This window comes from Coffea arabica, chromosome 11e (genome assembly GCF_036785885.1).
Source record: "Coffea arabica cultivar ET-39 chromosome 11e, Coffea Arabica ET-39 HiFi, whole genome shotgun sequence".
Taxonomy (NCBI): Eukaryota; Viridiplantae; Streptophyta; class Magnoliopsida; order Gentianales; family Rubiaceae; genus Coffea; species Coffea arabica.
The window spans coordinates 49806720-49825917 of NC_092331.1; the positions used below are offsets into that span (position 1 = coordinate 49806720).

The window sequence follows — 19198 nt, forward strand, 5'->3', positions numbered from 1 at the left end:
TCACCACAAGAAAAGTAGAACAATTTGTGGTCTATTTTGGAGAAGTAGAGAAACGGTGAGTCGTCAATTTAATCTTTGCCTCCTAGCAGTTTTGAAATTGCATACTATATTACTTAAGAAGCCTGAGCCTATTACCGAAGATTGCACAGATGAGAGATGGAAATGTTTTAAGGTAATTCAAACATTAAAATACAATCATTTAATAAAATGTATGTTTTCATCTAAACTATCCAATATAGACATTTTAACTCATTTATATTTTTATTTTTGTTAAAATAGAATTGTTTAGGTGCCTTAGATGGGACATTAATAGATGTGACACCACCCACCGAACAAAAATCAAGATACCGAACGAGAAAAGGAAGTATTGCAATGAATGTATTAGGGATTTGTTCTCCTAATATGCAATTTATCTATGACTTGCCTGGTTGGGAAGGTTCGGCACATGATGGTCATGTGCTTCGAAATGCTATCTCTAGACCAAATGGTCTTAGAGTCCCACGAGGTAAACATATATTGCAGTATTCAATACCATTCAATCAATTTTTTTTCGAAAATAAGGTAGTCTAGTATTAATTTGTATATGATTGAATTTTGAAGGTTGTTATTACTTGGTGGATGCTGGATATTGTAATGCTGATGGATTTCTTGCCCCTTATCGAGGGCAAAGATATCACCTTAATGAATTCAATGGTTATCGACCACAAAGACCAGAGGAATATTTCAACATGAAACATTCTAAAGCTAGAAATATCATAGAAAGATGTTTTGGATTGCTAAAAGGAAGGTGGAAGATTCTAGCATCCCCTTCATTTTTTCCAATTCAAACACAAGTGCGAATAATTATGGCATGTTGTCTGCTGCACAACTTGATAAGGAAGTTCATGACTTTTGATCCACAAGAATTACTACAAAGTGAAGAAAATGAAAGTGAAGATGAAGACAGTGATGAAGAAGTAGAATACATATCCACTATTTTGCCAAGTGATCAATGGGCAAATTTTAGAAATAATTTAGCACATGAAATGTTTGACAATTGGAGGGCTGGACTTAGTATTTAGCTATGAATGGATGTTTAGCTCTTAGACTCGTTAAATTTGGATTGACATTTGATGTACTCTTGTAGTGGATTTGTGAATTAGATTGACACTTGATGTATGTTCTTTTAAATTTGGATTGACTTTTAATTGTATGTTCTTTTATGTGTTTTGTTATATTATAAATTTCAGTTATATGCTATTGTGTATCAAAATTAATTGATATATATGGGTTGACTTCTAAATGATAGGATGGAGAATGATGAAATTGTACGTGGAAGAGGGAAAAATAAATGTTTTTGGACTGGTGAAGAGGTAAAAGTGCTCATAGAATCATTGCAAGAGTTGGCTTGTGATCCAATGTGGAAATCAGATGGAGGATTTAAAAATAATTATATGAGCGAATTGCTTAAAATTATCTTGCGTAAGCAACCTACTTTTACCAAACAAGTCAGCCCACATATTGAATCAAAAGTTAAGTGGCTGAAAAATAGGTTCCATGCAATTGTTGAAATGTGCAAAGAAAGTGGTTGTAGTTGGAATGATGCTGAGAAAAAGATTTCTTGTGAAAAACAGTGGTATGATGATTGGTGCAAGGTAAGAAATTGATTACTTTTTACATTCTGATATGTTCTTTTTCAACCTTTTATTAAGATTATCATTTATCTTTCTATTCTATCTCTAGACTCATAAGGATGCGAAGGGCCTTTGGGATGTCAAATTTCCATATTTAGGAGATCTTGAAATTGTATATGGAAGAGACAGAGCCACTGGAAATGTTGCTGAAGATTTTGCACAAGCTGTCCAAGATATGGAAGATGTCCAAAATTTGGAGGAAGGAGATGAAGGGCTTGATGCTATGTCAAACTCGGATAATGATAAGGTAGAAGAAGATGAAGTAAATTCCATGGAGCAATCAACTCAACCAAGCTCAACAAGCACAAGAAATTCCAAGAAACAAAAGAAACAATCCCCTCCCATTGCAAATGTGTCAAAAAAAATGAAATCTGCATCAACAACAAGGGGTGATCTTGATGCATCATTGCAACTTCTCACCAGCAAATTTGGAGATTTCGTGGAGGGAATTCAAGCTAATTTCACAACTATGGCAGCAGCCATGTCAAATGAGGATAAACGTGAGCAATTGGTCTCCGATAGAAGAGATCAAGTTGTTGCTGAGTTAATGAAACTTGCTTTACCGAGTGGAGATGTAATGAATGCAGCCGACATACTTTCGGAGCAGATTTCCAAGCTTCATGTGTTCTACAATCTTCCTGCAGAAATGAAACGACAATATGTAATTAACCTCCTTTATCCTCCATCTACTCGTTGAAGTAAAATTATTGTTAGCTGGAAAGTGATGATTTGATGGCAATTTTTTTTGTTATGGTGATTGTTAGATGGTTATATGATTAATCTTTTGGAGATTGTGGACATTGAGTGGCACTCTCGACTGGATTAGACAATTGATTTGTATTTGGTATGGTTAGCTTTTGTGATTTGAGTCTCCTTCTTTTGTTCATATATGTAAGGAGAGATCTATTTCATATCATTATCTAATGTAGGAACCACAAACGACTTGTTAATGGAGTAAATTTCCAAAAAGAAAGAGTTTTTAAACTAACTTCCTAAAGGCTGGCAATTTTTGAGTCTCTTCCCAAAGGATGAAAAACACATTCAAGAAATGCGTTCTTCCAAATAAAAATGCAACTTTCAAATACGTTATTTTAATTTTCGTAAATTTGTTTAAATATAAAAAATTGGTTAAATAGCGTATTAAATACAAAACCTGCTAATTTCCCATAAAGAGCTGGTATCTTATGAGTAATTTCTTTTTTTTTTTTTTTAACTTTCACGTATTTAATTTATGTTAAATACAAAACATACTAGTTTTCCTTTGGGCGCTATTTAATCAATTTTTTCCATAAAGAGTTTGTATGTTTTCCATAAAGAGTTGGTACAAAACATACTACAAAACCTGCCAGTTTCCCTTAAAGAGCTGGTATCTTATGGGCAATTTTTTTTTTTTAACTTTCACATATTTAATTTATGTTAAATACAAAACATACTAGTTTTCCTTTGGGCACTATTTAATCAATTTTTCCCATAAAGCTGGTACAAAACCTGCCAGTTTCCCATAAAGAGCTGGTATCTTATGGGCTATTTAACCAATTTTTCATATTTAAACAAATTTCCAAAACATAAAATAACGTATTTGAAAGTTGCGTTTTTATTTGGAAGAACACATTCCTTGGATGCATTTTTCACCCTTTGGGAAGAGACTCAAAAATCGTCACCTTTTGGGTGATTGTTTAAAAACTCCTTTTTTTGGAAATTTACTCCTTGTTAATGCAGCAACTATATTTATTTTCTGGTATTAATTTTTTTATTATTTATGATTTTCTTATGTTTTATCAAAAAGTTAATAACTATTGTAGTTACAATTATGAAAATGTTTTTTTTTTTTTTTACAATTATGAAAATGTTAATTTGTCGTATGTGTAATTCTTTTGTTTTAGAAGAATTATTATATCAGGGGTAAATTTGGAATTTAATTGCATTTAATTCCGAAACACTCATCAAACCAAGCATCAGGAATTGGAATAATGCTAATTCCAATGTGTGAACCAAGCAAGATATTGGAATGAAAAGTTTTAATTCCAAAACCAGAGTCTATGATTCCAATTACAATTACAATTCCTAAACTTGAACCAAGCGCCCCCTTAAGATTGCCGACCTGTTTGAATCTCTTTGGAATTCCCTTCAAATTTTGTCAAGCAATTCATGGACAATTTCCAATAATCTCATTAATAAAAATTTGCTTGTTTTTCTTATCAAAAAATATAGGCTCTATATGTATTAGATGCTTTTGAAAGTATTTTTGAAATACTATACTATAACATTGTATATGAAAAACTTTCACTATAATTATATGTTGGAGTGTTTTTAAAATTTAAAATTTTATGAAAATATTTTTAAAAATTAGAAAAAATCACTACTGATCCCCCCCTTCCTCCTTCCTCCTTCCTCCTCCATCTCCACCACCACCACTGCCCCTCCTCTCTCCTCCCCCTCCCTCTTCCTCTTTCTCTCTCTTCCTCTTCCTCTCCTCCCCTCCCCTCCTCCATCCTCCTCGTCCCTCCTCCCCTCACCTCCCTTCCCCCCCCCTCTCCCCCATCTGTTTGCTTTTTTTTTTTTTTTGTATTTTTATAAGTTGTATTTGAGAATTGACATATGTATTTTTGAAGTCATTTTTTATGTTTGTTACTGTAAACTCCATAAACAAAAATAGTTTAAGAAAAAAAGGGTATATATATATAGTCTTGCCAAGTAATTTGACTTGAAGTCTTTTAGACCACTATAGTACGAAAACTCCAATGGTGAGATTTCATTACAAATATTCTCTAAAAGCTTAAAAGAAACCCTCAAACTGTTAACCATTTCCATTGCCAATATAGCCCGAGTTCTAATTTGTGACAAGTAGCTTTTTGGAAAAAAAAAATAAAACAGCATTGTTCCAATTTGACCAAATTTCACAACAGATTGTAGAGATCCAAATTAGAATATTGACCCTTATCAACTCCGTTATGCTAAGAAGAGGTTGAGAATTTCTCTACAATGTATTTGCTATAATTTCACAATTTGTAAATGATCAAGTTGAATTGTAACAGTGGCCTAATTGGAGGAATAATTGACGAAAATCAAGTTTTGGGTACAATATGATACCAGCAAAACAAATTATCACGAGGAGTTGATGGTATGGAGTTCGCTATTGATTCAGTCCTATACCTCAAACTATTTATATACGTACTTAAAAATCTTTTCAACTAAATGCTCCATAGAGTATCAAAGGCAACAAAATTATGATATAAAAATGCTGAAAAAGGAGGCCTGAAAAACAAACCGAATACAAGTTTTGAAAGTTCATCAAGTTAACTATACATGTCGAAAGGAAAGCCTGCTTGGTGAATCGATGCTGACAATGAGTTCATCCTCTGCACCAGATTCATCACTCGAGTCATCTCTACCTTGCTTCTCTTTCGAGTTTGAGTCTTCAACGTGAGGATCGCGTTCTGACACTGCTAATTTCTTTCCAATGGTAGAGGACCCTTCCGATTTGGCAGAAAAAAGAGGCCTCACATAATTTGATGGAACTCTTGGGTATGAGTGACTGTAAGATGGCTTCAAACCACTCCCAGAAAACCTTTGAGCATTCCCAGGGGCATTGTTTATCTGATGCATGTGTAGCATATTCACAAAGTCAATAGTCAATGTGAAAAGATTTCAGATATTATGTCCTGTGAATTTTCAATGCTCAAGTGCAGACTAGATCAAAGACTCCATTGTGGCATATCAAGGAGATGCTTATTTAGAGCTGAAGATAGACGGGAACTAAAGAAGTGATTCAGCACTATTTGAAGTCGCCATTTGTCCATCACTTCTGTTTCTTTTAAATTTGTTTATGCATACTCGCATCAAATCAATAGAGGTATGGAATGCCCAGACAATGAAGCAGTTCTTAACCAGTTTACAGATTTTCAGTCCTTAGGCAAGCTACAACTCAAACACTAGAAGAATATTAAGAATGTTCTAAATGAATTTTCTTTAAACTTGAGCAGTGGTTAGCATCCGTGGAATTTACCAGAAGAAAAAGCTATTGGTGGAAGTGTATAAAATGAACCACATGATATAAGATGAAAAAGTTGGGACTTACCATGCTTCCAAAGATGCTCGGGTGGATAGCTCCAGCAGATAAGTTGTTCTTTTTTTCATTAGCCTTCTCTGGATCATTCTGATGATGTCTTATCTTGTAGAATTCTTCAGGCCAACTCATAAGACCACCATGCTCTCCAGTTAGAGAACCAGAAGGGTGATCAACTGAATGAGATATTAGTGATGATGATCTCCTCAGAAGAGTTCTATTGGCTTCAAATCCAGCAATGTCAACCAAGATTACCCTTGCCCTTGTCTCCACTTGATACCAGGTTGCTTGATGAGAAAAACTGTCTGCTCCAGCACCTCTTTCTTTATAGAAATAGCATAGAAGTATCAAAACGAAGGCCAACAACTTTCCCTCAAATCCTAGCTCTTCTTTTTTTGTCTAGATTTTTTATTCTGTTATCCTTAGAATTAGCTCTTACAACTCTGGATCAAGCGAAAAGGACATCTTATTCGCATAACAAGAAACAAACATCAGTGACCAAAATTACCAATATATTGGATAAAGATGAAAAATATGAGGCACCTCTTGTTAAGTCTCCATGAGATATCACATGTTCATTTCATGTGATTACTCAAGGAAATAGAAATTCTGGCATAGCAAGTTTAGACATGTTTTGATTGTTTTCCTACCAACAAAGAAAATGTATTTCGTTGATGCAATGATCCATAACATGAAGTTAGACAAAAAGATCTTTATAAAGAGATTCAACCACTCAATAAGAGAAGAACATCTTAGTCCATTCAAAAAATATCATCCCTGTGAAAACAACAAAGAAATGGAACAGAAGAAGTTCTCTTGAGCCTTGTAACATCCACTTAGAAATTTAGAAAGAAAAATAGAGCCTCGCAACCAAAAGAACAAAGGTAAAGAACGTGACTTATGTAGCACATTATCCATATAGGGAAAAAACAAGTATATCAACTGTGCTATAGTAGAATACTAGATTTGAAGGGAGCTTAAGCCTTCCAGGGATCAAGAAAACTAATAACCAATATGATTAATCATATGGCATAAGAATATAATGAGAGACTTTAAAATGGTAAAGTGGCACATGAATGTATAATAAGAAAGATGAAATGGCAACACCAAAAAAAAAAGTTACCTCCAACACAGCAAAAAACAATTCTGACGGGACCGAACAAGAAAACTGTAAGTTATTCTTTTTGCTCATTGCAATGCAAGAATACATAAGCTACGTAGCCACCAAGATAATGAAAGGGAAATCAAAAAGCAATTCTAAATACAGGTGACTTAAGGCTGATAAACATAACCATAACCATCTTGGCATGCTTTCCAATTAGCCAAACATCATTGTGTATGTGTATCTTGCATGGTCAAAGAATTCTTTGCAAGAATTTTAGAAGATCAAGGTCCACGTAAGCACGCAAATGGAACCCGTATACCTTACAAATTTATTCAAGAATCAACAGATACAAACCATCATATTTACAAGACCCAACTCCGAGCTTAGCAAAGAAGTGCAAATCATAATCTAAAAATGAAGATAGTAAATAAATTAATCTTCTCTGAGTACTTCATAAGTAGCAATCGTCTAATGAGGTGGTTGGTTGTTCAACATGGTATTACAACAGAGAAAAAAATGTCCAGGGTCCAATATGTAAAGAAAGCATTTGGCCTTCACTTGAAGAGGCATAATGTAATTATAGTCCAAAACAGGTTTAATATTATGTTGTAAAGACTGTTTGGTTCAAGTGCTGGTGACTAAGGGTGGCAACGGGGCGGGTGCCAGCGGGGTAGAAATGGGCGGGGGCGGGTGCACAAAATTTCCACCAGCCTTAAAACGGGGCGGGGGGTGGGGCAGGTGCATACAATTAAATATATATATATAAATAAAATACAAACCTAGGTGCTATTTCACTCTTGCCTCTCGAGGTTGATGAAGAGCAAATGTTCTGAAGTTGTTGAGCTAGGTTAATGAAAAGAAAAGCTGGAGTTATTGTTGAGTGTTTTTAGTTTGTTGAATATGAGAAATCAATTTGACTGAGTTTGTTGAATAGGGGAATGTAACTTGACTTCTTGTGTTTTGTTTCCATCTTAACAGCTTTTTAATCCTATTTAACATTGTTTACAATTGTGTTTTGTAAGTAAACATTTAAGTTGATTTCTTCCCCCAGCGAAACGGGGCGCGGGGGTTGAGGGGCAAGGGGCGGGGGACAGGGGGAGTTATTTGACACCCCTACTGGTGACTGAGGGAACCAGACCAACTTCAATTTATAAAGAAAGTACAAACTAGAGGGGAGAAAAAAGGAACTCGCAAGTGTCAGCTTACTTATTACCAAACAAATTCAAGATATCAATGCTTAAGCTTCCTTGAGTTCGGATTACTCAAGCAAAGTTTCCTATTTTGAGATGTCATGAACTGTTTAACAGTTTCCTTATCTGGAAGCTAGTTTCGAGAGTTTATACATCATACTCTAGACCAATAACTAGTACTGTGTAATAAGGTAAAAAAATGCAGTAATGCCTGCCCCACAAGTTATCTAGATTTTCTTTCACAGTAGTTATATTCTCAACTTTCTAAAGCATTAAGGCAACTCAAATACTGTCATGCATAATGCAGAAGTATGTCTTATGACAGACCAGCATATGATATGATTAAAACCATGTACCAGAAGAAACTTGGTTAATCAGTCATCCAACCTGTCAGATCCAGCCAATCCTTAGCTGAATTTGGATTCCAAATGTTCATCCTATTATTAGTCATCAAGACTTTTGGGAATAGCCTATGCTTATACTTGTGAATCTGAGGACTAGCATCTCTGTGGCATCAATAAATGAGGTATTCAGGCACATGGTAATAACCAATAAGCCATCATTCATGTTAGATAACAGATTTTGTTTGGGTGGGACTTAATTGACTGATCAGTTGTCATTGAGTATCAAAATTCTATTTTACATTGGCTGGTTTCAGTAAATGGATGTAGCAGGCTAACTATATTCCAACTGACACCATCACATTTTCTAAACTAACTTGCTTTGTCTCTTAGTACTCCACTATCATCATCCAAACTATATATAATTAATGTACTACATTTTTCAAATAATGTGATGATTTGATAACCATAATGAACTGTTAGTAAAATAAAAACTCAAAAATAGAGACACGTCAATCAAACAACTTAAGAATTATGAGAAAAATAAAAATTCAAAAACAGAGACGTCAATCAATCAACTTAAAATACAGTAGTAATGCATGCATCTATCCGTCCGTCTGCCACTCTGCAAGATCCCCAAAAAAAAGAAAAGAAAGGTAAAAAAGGTATCAGTATGTGCACATTTTAAATACCTGATCTTTCAGACCTTCGAAAGCTTTGATCCCCATATGGACATAATGCTGCTGGAGAAGTAAGCAATTCTCCTTGGAAACCTTGAGCTTTTATGAAGCCCTCCAACAGAAACCCAACAGAATGGTGAGGTATTTCAAAAGTTTCTCCTCTAATGTATATAGACATTCTTGATTTTTGTGCAACAAGAGCTCTCAGATCTTGCATTGTTGTTTTCTCAAATATCTGGGGAAGCAAGAGTTTGGAAAGAATGATAACACTTTCCTGCAGAAAAAGGGGAAATGACTAAATTGAGAAAGACAAAATTCTAAAGATAGTCGATAACAAATTCGCATGCGAATATATGTTTCAACATATTGTTGAACAAGATCAGAGGTAATTAATTTGTGCCAAATAGAAAGATGAACAATACAAACTACCACGCTTGTTACAATAGCAAAATCTTGTTAGGCAATTTTTTTGTGTTACTGGATACACACTATGTAAATAGCATAATAAAACAAAAAGCGAGTGAGAAAATTTTACATTTAAACATAAGAATACACACCTATAATGCATATAAACTATGCATCAGAACTGAGCTGTTGCCTTAGCTTGTTAGCACTTGGAAGATAACAATACTGATAAAATTTGCATGTCTTAGCACATACAACTGCCAAGCAGCTTTCTTCTAGTCCTCATTTCTACCCATTTTTTGTCCCTTTTTTTATATCTTAAATATGAATTTCAGAACAGCATTGTTCACACACTGCAGAGTGTTCTGGAAGATATGAATCTACCCAAGGTGACCAGATCAACCTGTGTTACTGATAACAAAAGGTACATGTAATTGAACAACATCCTCACAATGCCCTGTCAAGGTAGTACGTAATTAAACTCTAGCTTCTTATATATGTGTTTTGCTTATGAACCCTTAAAAACATCTAATAACTCAATCAGCTAAACTGCCTACTTACTTTACATCCCATTTTCTAATCATTTGTTCTAAAATTCCTCTTCAGCAATTTGACAATTAACTACAAAATGCCTCTTTTTTCTCATGAACAGCAGGTGTAGATGCAATCTTCACAGTTTCTTTTCACACACCAATTGCAGATTAGACAGATAAAAGAAATGTGCAACTACAGATCCAAGTGCAGCTGAAGGATGGTATACCTGCCAAAAGAAATCTTCTACAGCAGGATCAGATTTGAGTGCAGCAAGTATCTTGTCAGCTTCAATGAAGACACAGAGAACCACTGAATCCGTCACAATGTCACATATGCAAGGCTTTCCAGCAAGCACTTCATACAAGCCCAAAGTACTCCCATGTGTAAATGTTGGATGCAAGCAATGCTTATTTCCTATGCTCTTACTTGTCCACTGTAAAAAATCAATTCTCATGTGCTAGATTCTTGTTTCGGAAGTCTCAACAGATTAATCGAAGAAGTATTGTGCTCAATGTGTAAAACAACCATAAGATCTGTTCATTACCTTCACCACTCCACTTGAAATCAGCCATACACCACTAGGCTTGGATCCCTCCCTATAAAGAGTTGTGCCACGAAGTTTCATTATTTCTTTAGTGGAACCAACAAATGTCTCACGCACTGCAGAAGGAAGGGCTCCCAACAAGGTATTTGCATTAATTAAGTCATGTACCTTTGGAATTTTTACCAAAGGAGGATTTCTTAAAAGCCTTTTCAAGTCAGTCTGCATAAAACATCAAGTGATCTATGTCAACTGTGAGGAAAGATTTAAAATCATAATTTAATAAAAAGATGATATAATACCTGGACAGTGTCATGAAGGTGAACCATCTCCTTTTCTTCCAACAAGCCAATCTTTTCAAGATTATGGACATAATCGATTAAGTGATTCAGTACTGAATATGTTACTTGTCTATTTTTTACGACACGTAGAACCTGGAGAAGACATTAACTAAGATTGTTGAATTCAAAAGATCTAGAACAAAGTAAGCAAAACTATTTAGAACCTTGTGAGCAAGAAAAAGATGGAGGGAATTCATGGTTCCTGTGATACTTTGAAGAGGAGATTCCTAGAAAAGAAAAAGGACAATACAGTATATAGAAAGGAAATAGAGATAATCTAACTCCAACCACATTTCATGCAAATTAAGAAAAATAAACATGTTTGACGATTTATCAGATGTTCTTAATGGAAAAATTGCATTCAGACAATAAAAACTGCAAATGCACAAACCTGAGGAAATGAAAGACGAACTTCTTCCAGAAACCTCTTTGCTTCTTCTCCTTCTTCCTCACTTTCCCTGATTACAAGGGATGCAATTTCACTATCTCCTGCAGTCATAATACGGTAATGATATTTAAGAAGCTATTATTGAATAGGAGGTACTATTATAGAAATGCAAAATGCAGATCTATGAGACATCAAACAGATGGAACGGAGTTAATAATTAGAGAAGTTGAGTCTTCTAGGTTCCAACAATATTATCAGACTATATTTTGAATAGAAAAGACACAAGTTGCATATGTAAAATAGCCAAATACAATTAGAAAGTTTCGATCCTTGGGACAGGCTTTCTAGACTTGGATTAAATCATAAGGAAAAATGAGAAACAGCTTTGAGCTTTAGGAACTTTTATTGAAAGGAGTTCATAAACGAATTTTAGAGAATTAAATTAACAAGCAGGAGAAATGGAGAAGCTGCAACGATGTACAATACTTCAATTTAACTAAATCCTTGATCCTAATAACACAATTTAGAAGCATTGACTTGGACCAATTTGTTTAATTCAAGAGAAATTTATACATTATTTGCATACTTCAAATGAAATGTTACCAAGATGTTGGAGGGAAGAGGGAGGGGGGCTGGCAGAGTTGGTGGGAATGGGCTGGCAGGGTGGGAAGGGGGGGGATGGGGGACTGGAAGGGACTGGGTGGATGGGGGAAGGTAGGGAAAGAGGGGGAAGATGGCTGGGGCAGTGGTGGAGGGTGGAGGAGGATGTTGGAGGGAAGGTGGTAGAGAGGGGCAGAGGGGTGTGTGGTTTTGGGTATTTTTGAATGTTTTGGGTGTTTTTAGTAGGGTTACTCTAGATGAGGAGTGCAAACGAATCGTGCTTAATCGAGTAGCTCGTGAGCTTGCTCGGTCAAAGCTCGAGTTCGAACTTTGTCAGCAGATCGAGTTACTTAACGAGTCGAGCTCAAGCTTAACATATGAAACTCGAAACTTGTCAAGCTTAATCGAGCTTAATCAAGCTTCACATATATAGGTTTTTTTAATTTTTTTTATTAGCATGTAATGTCTATTTTGTCCTGTGCTTAAAATTATATAAAATATAAATTTACATTTTTTAAGCTCAATTAGGCTCGATTGGACTCGATAAGCATGAACTCGAGTTCGAGTTCGAGTAATGCAAAATAAAATCAAGCTTGAGCTCAAACCTAACTTTCAAGAGCTCGAGCTCAAGTTTTTTAACTCGAGCTCAACTCAACTCCATTAGACCCCTACTCTAGATGTGTGTTAAAATGTTTTTCCGGAACAGGGTAACCAAAAAGACCCCTAGTAACTAGTAGCATTCTATCTGTAGTCTTATAAACTACTAGAACATGACTTATGTGTTCAATGTGGCATACACCTGAAGTGTCACCATGACCACCATGAAGGCCCTAGTGCCCTCAAGCCCCAAACTAACCAGTCAAAGTTACAACCATGCAAAGCTGAGCAGAACTCCACAGGCAGCTAACAGAGAATTTAAAGGTGGTTCCTCCCCATATTGTTTGTAGCACTTAATCCCGTAGAGTACTTGGCTCCCAAATAGTAAACATGGTCTGATACCAAATCAAGTGACCTAGGTGTGTGGCAGCCGAATAATTTTTGTGACAAACCAGTGGCCCAATATGCTTAATCCATGTTATTACTAACACTCAACCTGTTGTCACGCAAAATAACCAAACATGACTAACATATCTCATGTGGGATGCTTGAGGTACCATACCCAAAATCAGTTAGTAGCCTTATCTGGACAAGATCCAAGTTTCTAAAAGGTAGCGAGTCTTTTCCTACTTGCAATTTGAAAACTACAATGCCTCCTAGATATAACCATGCATCACAGGGATAAGAAATCTTCTTCTAGATGATCAGTAAGAAAAGGAGGGTTGTTTAATAAATGCTTCAAGTAACAAATTTTGAGGTGAAATTTTCTTTGGGAAATTTCGTTGAGAAGAACATACTTCCAGAGTTACTGAAACAAATGGGGCACTAAGAGTACAAACATGTAATTTAGAAGGAATAGAAGAGGATCAGCCAAAGGAGGAATCCAATTGACTATAATAAAGTCAAAAGGAGATACTGACAAACAGATGACAACTGAGAAGAGGATAGAAAAGCAAACAGCAAATTTCAAGAAAGGATATCTGAATTAAGATAAGAACCTAAAAGCAGAATCTCATTATAAATATGAGATAAGATAAAAAGAGAAGCAAATAAAAGATAAAGAAGCATACAGTAAAAGCTGATTTATACAGCAATCCCCAAAGCAAATAATCTTACGACATAGAGGCTGATGGACAAACAATCAACATATGTACACAATTATGACTACATTACTTCTATAAAGATACTACAATCAGAAACAGATTAGATTAATCATGAATGTCAAACTCCATAATATGATACCTTACAGTTTGTTAATCTATGAATACAAAAAACGTCATTAATTGCATCTTAAGAAACATACACAACTGTGACAAGGAGATCACTTATATCAAGCAAGCAAAAGTTATTCAAAAGATGGAGATATGGCCCTAATTTCAAGTTGTGATTGCAAATTATACTGAATCACCACCTCACCTGAAAGCATAAATGAATAGATTGGAGTGTAATTTTTCATTTGAACATGCTAACCTGCCACACACATGCAGTTTGATGGGGGTGGCAGGGAGAATTTAACTTAAGACCTTCAATTGCTCTAAAACAAGTTGACTAATCATTTCCATACCGAACAGTAATTGGCAAAGATTCTCAACCCCACCCATCATAACACATGCACCTGCTCGGCTCAACAAATAAATCCATCTTAACCTTTTAGATCAGGTGATATTCAGGATGATCCAAACACAAAATTCTATAAATTGAAGGACGTGAATACGATTGTTATGCTCTATCCAAGAAACCACGAAGTTCTTACCAATAAAGTCATGTAGTTGCTGTCGAGCAATTCTATGGGCACGTAAAAAGGCAGCAGATATGGAGCATGAAGATTCCAGTCTCTCAACTGTGAAGTATGTGATAATCTTTTGGGGAACTATGCTTGTTTGAAGAAATTTGTAATAGTTGGGAATATTCATATAAGATCTTAAGCCTTTCCAATCACACAGAGTCTCATGAGATACCAGGTCAAGGGCTTCATCGACGGATTGCATAAGTAAATTGGCAGTAATTGGGGTGATCCTTCCTTCATCAAGCATCCCCCAGTAAGCTGCTTGAACACCTACATTTACACATAATTCATTTAATTTAACAGAAACATATCTTGTTTAGCTGAATTTGTATCTCAAAACCAAGTACAAAGTTCCTTGCTCACACTAAAAACACCAATTATGTAGGCAGAACCCTGCCTATCCAGATAGAAAATGCATTGGAACAGCTATGTCAGAGAGCCAAAGAAGTTTATGGCCAATAAGGCCTCAGAAAGTGCTTTCTCAATGAATGCCCCAGAAACCCAGACATCACCATCAAACTCAAGTTCTCTGTTCCTTTAACCACTTTGGAACAACACAGCGGAGTAATTTTCTCTGTTAGTGGGCTGTCATTTGACATGATTTTGTATCTGTGATATCACCACTTTCAACTTATGTTTACCCCACTCTTCTTTTTCTTTAAGGCTCCCAAACTGCACCTTAGGGGAGAGTTTTTCTTCTCTCAATTGTACAATAATCTCAAATTATCTGTAGAGCTCAGAACACTAGGAATTGATTAATGCAAATACAAGGAGATTTTAAGTTAAAAGTTATTTTACTTTAGTATGGGTTTGAAGTATATATTTTCATTTCTGTAGATTTTGTCCCTTTTCTAAATGCATCAATTGGTTTGTCCTTGGGAAGAGGATGATCTTTGTTAAATTTTGTTGAACTTTGTCTGGTTTGATGGGGGGGGGGGTTGTTAAAGCGACCACGGATACTAGTTTTTTTGCACTCATTTAGTTGCACTTCAGTAAGTGTGAACCTAAAACATGTACCATACCAAATACGGGAGCCACATAATGCATGGTTTTGGCTGGACAAAGTTGCTGTTCCTGATAATTACAATGTTAAGGGAGGATGGTAGCAGCATGAGATAAATTAAAAATGGAGAAAAAGCAGAAAGAACCCATGAAGGAAAAAGGACAACATGAGAAAGGGAAGGGTTGAAAAAAGGCAGGCCAAGAAGTCTGGTATAGGAGTGATTAGGTTAACACAAAATAGGTTACAGCCCCCAGTAAATGTACTTCTAACAATTTGTTGTCAAGAAACAATTATTTAAAAGGAAAGATTTTCCTGAAAACATGTTCAGACATGTAATTCCAGCTATTTAACCATGGACTGCGGGTACTTATTCCGCTAGTCAGTGCCTGACTATATGATCAGTGGAAGTTCTCCAGAATTTTTTCTGACAAATAATTGAATTTCAAACATTACAGTCTTAAGACTCCTCGTTTGGTGCACAGGATTCGCCTAAAATTGAAAGACCTTTCCAACTTGTCCACTTCATTCACATGTTTGGTATGAGCTTTTTGAGTTCGAAAGGACTTTCACCCTAGAAAGGTCATTCCAACTTTTTCCAGGAAACCCCATTCCTCACAAAATCCCAAGGAAAGCTCTTTCCAACTTTATCCTGGAATGTCCAAAATTATTAAGGTTCAGTTTATCCTCGTACATTTCTTTACCCCCTTACCAAATATTAGGCTTTTGTTAGTTTAATGAATAATTGACCATAATTTTTTTAACAAATGATTCTAGTTGTCTTTAAAATATTTTTCCCTTTTCTTTTTTAAGATATTGTTTTTCTAAACTTCTGTGCAAATCTAATATGGATTTTTTTTTTTTTATCGATAGTGAGAGCCTAATGAAGAGAGAATATGAATGTTCGATTTCATGTAATTCATTTCTTATATGCCGGTTATTATATTGTTAATGAAAACAAAAGCTTAAAATAAATGCTCATATTTCAGAATTAATAAGATACTATAATTGATTTATTTCAATAATTTCAATAAGTATATAAGTTTTTCTTAGTGTACAAAAAGAAAAAGTCAAAGTTCCCCATGTAAGGCAAACAAATAGTAGAGCCCAAATAAATAAAATAAAATAATAAATTTCAGGGTAATTAAGTCAAATTTGTCCATATATTATTCCATTCTAACATCGAAAAATTAGTTATACCAAACATTGAAAATTAGACATTCCATTCTGACTTGCATACCAGAATTTGGATTGAAAAATTTTCTTCCATATTATTCTGGTTAGAAAGGCATTCTAGGTGGAAAAACCTTTCCATTCTAGGCTTTCCGCCATACTAGATGACAGGTGAAAGTAAAGTAAATTTCAAAAAGTTGGAGGCTCCTATATCATATTAGAAATCACTTACCAAAATTAGTAATAAACCCATTTTGGTTATTGTATCCGATGTTATGACTTGTTACAATCAGTTTATCCAGTGAATTTGAAAATGTAATAAAAATTCAAAAATTGGAATTAATCGTCAGAAATTTATCAAAAAACCACAAAAAAATCTTAAAGGTAATCTATGTTAGATACTAATTAGATACAGTCAGCTAACCTTTTATTTGGCTTTTATTATTACAAAAGCTACACATAATTGAAGAACCACTGGCATATCCTTAGGGCTAATGATCATGAGACGTGACATTTGCCGTTCGAAAGAAGTGATGATACTCAATTGGATAAAACATAGTTCCTGGACTCGCAATTTGCTCTGGCACAAAAGGGTAGTCGATGTTATAATGTTTATTGTTCACTACCACTTGTTTACCTCATTCAGATGAGGTATGTACACCATCTACTTCCCAATTTCTATTTCCATGTTAGTGATGTTATTATTTCTGCATTTCTGATGCATATGCCACCAAGTGCCAGGCTACCATAGTAATTCCCTTGGCGAGGAAGGGAGTGGAGATGGGCTTCTACTCGTATAGCTCATCTGTATCCAACTGATGTAGACATAATTAAAGGTGATTCATTTCAATAATTCTTGCAGACTACAATTTGCATTCATTTCAATGATTCTTGCTGACTACAATTTGCCTCAATAGGTAAATTATTACTATAAAGGCAGTAGTCAGCCCAGAATGCTCCAGCATACTACTAAACCATAATCCGGATAAACAGAATTACCCATTTTACTTCCTGTTCAACAAATGTGATGTTGAAACCAGTGCACTTAGATGATATAAAGCAGTGTCACCCGTGGAATACTTTTGCAAGAACTATTGGATTATCAAACTGCACAGTATTTTATGAATTTTCACCTATTGTTTCCAAGTTCCTACATACTCCAAAACACTGTTACAGACACCACAAGACTGAATTTAACATCATCTAACATCTTCCTAATATGTTTTCAGCCAATTATAACATGGGAACCTGAACTAATTGAACCATTGGGAAGCAAAGTCAAAGTTTTGGCTTTAGTAAAGCTCTGGTGTTAAGTCTTGCTTTTGAACAATTTACTTGCCTCCAACAAGAGTTGGGCAGATGTGCTGTCGGTCCAAGACCATCCAGTTGGGCATAAAATTTAGATAAATTGAACAAACTTTTAGTTAACTACTTCAGTTGGTATATAGAAAATAACATTCCAAATTCATGTTTCTGTAAAGCCAGAATCTATACTATCAGAGTATAGACAGATAGGCAACATGCTATAAAGCTCTAAAGTTCAGGGAATTCATGGTAAAAGGAATGCTTTGCATTATGCATAATGCTAAACATGAAAGAAAAGATTAAACGAGAAGAAAATCAATTCTAAGCTATCACGTCGCAGGATATATATATATATATATATATATAGAGAGAGAGAGAGAGAGAGATAGAGAGACACACACACATAACAACTTACCATTCAAAAAGCGCACTCGAATATCTTTCAAATTCATATGGTCTAGATTATGATCATCTCCAGTTGAAATATGAGGGTGTACTCGTTCACCCTCAATGTCATTTAAGCACGAGATATATCTCTTGACAGTAGGCCAATCAGCAGGTCCCAGTTCTTCATCATCCCCAAGATCACCAAATGCCTCTAATGCTTTATTCAACATTTCAAATTGTGTATATTTTAAAATGCGACTCTGTCAGAGTTTAAAGAGAAAGAAATAGTTTTAGCGGGGAGAGAAATGTTGGCAAATTATCAAAATACAGATTGAAAAAAGAAAAAAAAGGGAAAAAAAAAAAAGAAACAATCTCCATGTTGTGAATGGTCAAAAGAAAATTGTAGAAATTGAGAGTGGATTGACGAGTTCAAAACATAAAGTTTGCAATACAAGACCAATATACTGGTCTTATATTATTGAGAAATTCGTTGTACATAAAGTATTATCTGCTCAGAAAAGACATAGTAGAGGAAAATGTGCAGAAGCCATGAGATACTACACAACTTTCAGCGCTGGCAGGCTAACACAAACTCAATCTATTCTTTTTCAATCAAAGCTGACCAACTTTCAACTTAAAAACAGCCAATCAGCTTGTGTTGTGGATTTTGCCAGTTTCACTGGGTGTGAAGGAAGGAAAAAGGTGCAGACGAAGTTGACAGAAAAGGAGATCCGATGGCAATGGGGATGTCCATAATAGTTGGTCATTGTCCAAAGGGGGTACCAGCATCTGAGGAATTCCCTAAGAAAGCATGACCCTAGGAGCAGAATTCTAAATCCAGAGAGACCAAACAGACCAGAAGGGATACCTTCAGAACCAAGAAAAGCTTAAAGGCGCTTAGGTATAAAGCTGATCAAGTATTGGTACACCAGAAGAAACTGGATTCCACCAGTAATGGGAAAGTATAGCTCCATTAAGCGCATTCTAGATAAAAATACAGGACAATGAGAATGATTAAAAGTAATTTTGTTCTGATACACCCATCTCAACACTATGTACTGAGCAGCAACGAGCATCTTTCTTTAT

General features: G+C 35.3%; 2 protein-coding genes across 5 annotated transcripts in view; one reads left to right on the forward strand and one right to left on the reverse strand.

Moving 5' to 3' along the window:
• Nucleotides 1-372: 372 nt before the first annotated feature.
• On the forward strand, nucleotides 373-1061 carry LOC140021347 (protein ALP1-like). The gene is made up of 2 exons (XM_072072105.1): nucleotides 373-505; nucleotides 601-1061. Exons 1-2 carry the CDS (start codon nucleotides 373-375, stop codon nucleotides 1059-1061), a joined length of 594 nt encoding a protein of 197 aa, XP_071928206.1.
• Nucleotides 1062-4728: 3667 nt separating this feature from the next.
• The window catches only part of LOC113719235 (sodium/hydrogen exchanger 7), a 29854-nt gene continuing 15384 nt past the window's right edge, over nucleotides 4729-19198 (reverse strand). For 3 of the 4 annotated variants that reach the window (XM_027244390.2, XM_072072798.1, XM_072072799.1), the window contains 9 exons: nucleotides 18141-18372; nucleotides 14215-14517; nucleotides 11268-11365; nucleotides 10838-10969; nucleotides 10539-10757; nucleotides 10221-10427; nucleotides 9068-9329; nucleotides 5752-6062; nucleotides 4729-5270 (listed from right to left, as the gene is read on the reverse strand). In XM_027244390.2, the coding sequence (XP_027100191.1) occupies nucleotides 4974-5270; nucleotides 5752-6062; nucleotides 9068-9329; nucleotides 10221-10427; nucleotides 10539-10757; nucleotides 10838-10969; nucleotides 11268-11365; nucleotides 14215-14517; nucleotides 18141-18372 (2061 nt within the window). In that variant the 3' untranslated portion in view covers nucleotides 4729-4973. Of the gene's footprint in view, nucleotides 5271-5751; nucleotides 6205-9067; nucleotides 9330-10220; nucleotides 10428-10538; nucleotides 10758-10837; nucleotides 10970-11267; nucleotides 11366-14214; nucleotides 14518-18140; nucleotides 18373-19198 lie in introns of those variants that run through there. The other variant, XM_027244392.2, reaches the window with a different exon arrangement.

Coding starts and splice junctions, on each gene's coding strand:
- LOC140021347 (XM_072072105.1), top strand. CDS start 373: ATGAATGTATTAGGGATTTGTTCTCCTAATATGCAATTTATCTATGAC. Junction 506..600: donor TGGTCTTAGAGTCCCACGAG/GTAAACATATAT, acceptor TGAATTTTGAAG/GTTGTTATTACTTGGTGGAT.